The 2,136-nt window shown below is 66.2% G+C and overlaps 1 protein-coding gene across 4 annotated transcripts in view; it reads right to left on the reverse strand.

Annotated features, from left to right (window-relative positions):
• Positions 1-2,136, reverse strand: part of LOC107184734 — a 23,695-nt gene that overhangs the window by 3,794 nt on the left and 17,765 nt on the right. For 3 of the 4 annotated variants that reach the window (XR_001515630.1, XR_001515631.1, XM_015570747.1), the window contains one exon: positions 300-501. Coding sequence is in view for 1 of the 4 variants with exons in the window: in XM_015570747.1 (XP_015426233.1) it covers positions 300-501 (202 nt within the window). In the remaining 3 variants the exon portion in view is untranslated. Of the gene's footprint in view, positions 1-299; positions 502-1,616; positions 2,131-2,136 lie in introns of those variants that run through there. The other variant, XR_001515632.1, reaches the window with a different exon arrangement.

A 2,136-nucleotide genomic window follows, 5' to 3' on the forward strand; every position in this document is an offset into this window, starting at 1 on the left:
ACAGACCAGGCTGCGTCGCCGGGGCCCGAATGGCTCCAGCGGGGACTTGGGGGGCCGATGGCTCCCACAGCAGCTGGTGTGGTCAGGGCACGGGCGAGCTCGAGTTCCCAAGGACAGGCATCGGGCAGAGCTGCCAGAACCTTCCCCGCCACCTGACCCCCGTCTGGTCTCTTAAAAAGGAGCCACTTACACCCATCAGAGAAAACAAGCGAACGGGGAACCCCAGGGGCTCTGCGGGCACCACGCTAACTGCTGGTTCCCCCCCGAGAAGCAGCTGCCGCCTGTGTCTGCACACCTACCTCAGGCTCCGCTGGGCCAGGCTGGTCACGGACAAGGGCAGGATCTGCACCAGCAAAACCACGGCCGTCGCACTTGACGGTGATGAGATGCCCCCGCCACCCCCACCACGACTCCCGCCCGCTGTGGACGGCTGGCTTTTGGGGGAACAGGCAGGGATGGTCGGGCGGGCAGGTCAGTTTCACTCTCGCCACGTGGCTGGTTCTGAAATTAAATGACATTTTCCTGTCATTGCTGAAGAAACAGATCTCATGAAGCCAGAGTTGTGGAAACGGAGAAAGGCAGCCAAGACATGTAACTGTCCCGGAGGCTCAGGCCTCACAGAACCGTGCCCACCTGGCCTGGAGCGCCCCCCACAGCCTGAGCCCCTGGCACCCCATCGGGTAACTGGTCACGACCACTGAACCCGCAGAAGGCGGGCGGCTTCCAGGTCCTCGCCCCGTAAGGAGCACTTGGTGGGCGCCCCTCTCTCTCTGTCTATGTCTTCCCCTTCTCCGGACACCCCAGCACCCCGGAAGGACGGGCCCCAGTCCTCGACGGGCCCCTCTCCCAGCTGCTCTTCCCAGGCCTGCAGCCACCCCAGCACAGTGGACGCCCGCCCTCTCCGGCAGGGTCAGTGCCCGGCCGGCCGCTGGTCTCGGAGCCCTGCCTGGGCCTCACGGGGACCGGACTTGGTGGGAAAATTGTCTGCTGGCGCCTCAGATCTCCTCACAGCGACCGCACGGAGCACAGCGAGGCCGTCTCATCTCCCCTTTCAGTGGCTGGACTCCTTCCGTTCAGTCATGAAATGTCCCCCAAGAGCCTGCCCTGCCCGAGGGGCTCAGGCTCCCAGAGTCCCAGGAAGGGGACCTGGCTGGCACCCTGCAGGGTGGGCGACATGGGCACCACCCAGGGGCCGATCAAAGGGGGGGACATGCTAAGAGACACCCGAGCTGGCAGGACTCGGGGTGGGGGGTCTGGGCGTGGCCCGCCCGCTGCCACCCCCACCGGCAGGGCTCACGCGGGGCTGAGCCGGGAGGGCCGGGGAGGCAGCGGAGGAGCCGCCGCCGTAAATCACCGCCCGGCGGTGTAATTATCTGGGCACTTAAGCTCCTCTTTCTTCTCTCTCCCCCTGGGGAAATTTCCTTCATTTCCTACATTATCCCCTCTCCCGAACGAACGTCTAAATCAACCCCACCACGCTGCCCGCTCCTCCCAGCTCACTCCCTCTCCAACCTGGGAGGGGGGCCGGGTGCAGGGGTGGTGGGTGCCCGCAGGCGATGGCTCACACCCGCCCAGGTCTCTCCTGCCCGGGACAGAAAACTCAGGTGCCACCTCACCTCTCTTTGGGCTGCGGCGACTGTGTGCCCAGGTCCTCCACCTGCCTCTCCGCCTGGGACCTGCGGAGGGGCCTGGGACGGGGGGCAGCTCCAAGCTGAGTGGGGGGCGGCTGCGCCCCTAGCCTGCCCCTGGGTCGGGCCGGGTGATGCCAGGCCCACGGTGGATCTCAGTGATGCGGGAGCGGGGTGGGCACCGCTCTGCAGCCACCACCTACCACGTACCCAGCCCTGACCCGCTGCCCCTCTAGTTCTCACTCGCACCCCAGCGTTTCCACCCCACTTTACAGATGAGGAGACTGAGGCCCAGGAGGAAAGCTGCCTGCCCCGACCACATGTCGCTCTGAAGCTGCTACAGGCCCCGCCCCGCGGCAGAAGCGGTTTAGCAATAAGTGAGCGGGAGCCGAGCTCCCATGGGGAGGAGCCAAACCACCGCTGGGCAGGTGGGACATAAAGTCCTGAGGGCCAGGCTCCTCACTGGGGGAGGGGAGGAGCAGCAGCTGCCCAGCCCCCGGGGGGGAGG

This window comes from Myotis davidii, unplaced genomic scaffold, assembly GCF_000327345.1.
Source record: "Myotis davidii unplaced genomic scaffold, ASM32734v1 scaffold67, whole genome shotgun sequence".
Classification (NCBI taxonomy): domain Eukaryota; kingdom Metazoa; phylum Chordata; class Mammalia; order Chiroptera; family Vespertilionidae; genus Myotis; species Myotis davidii.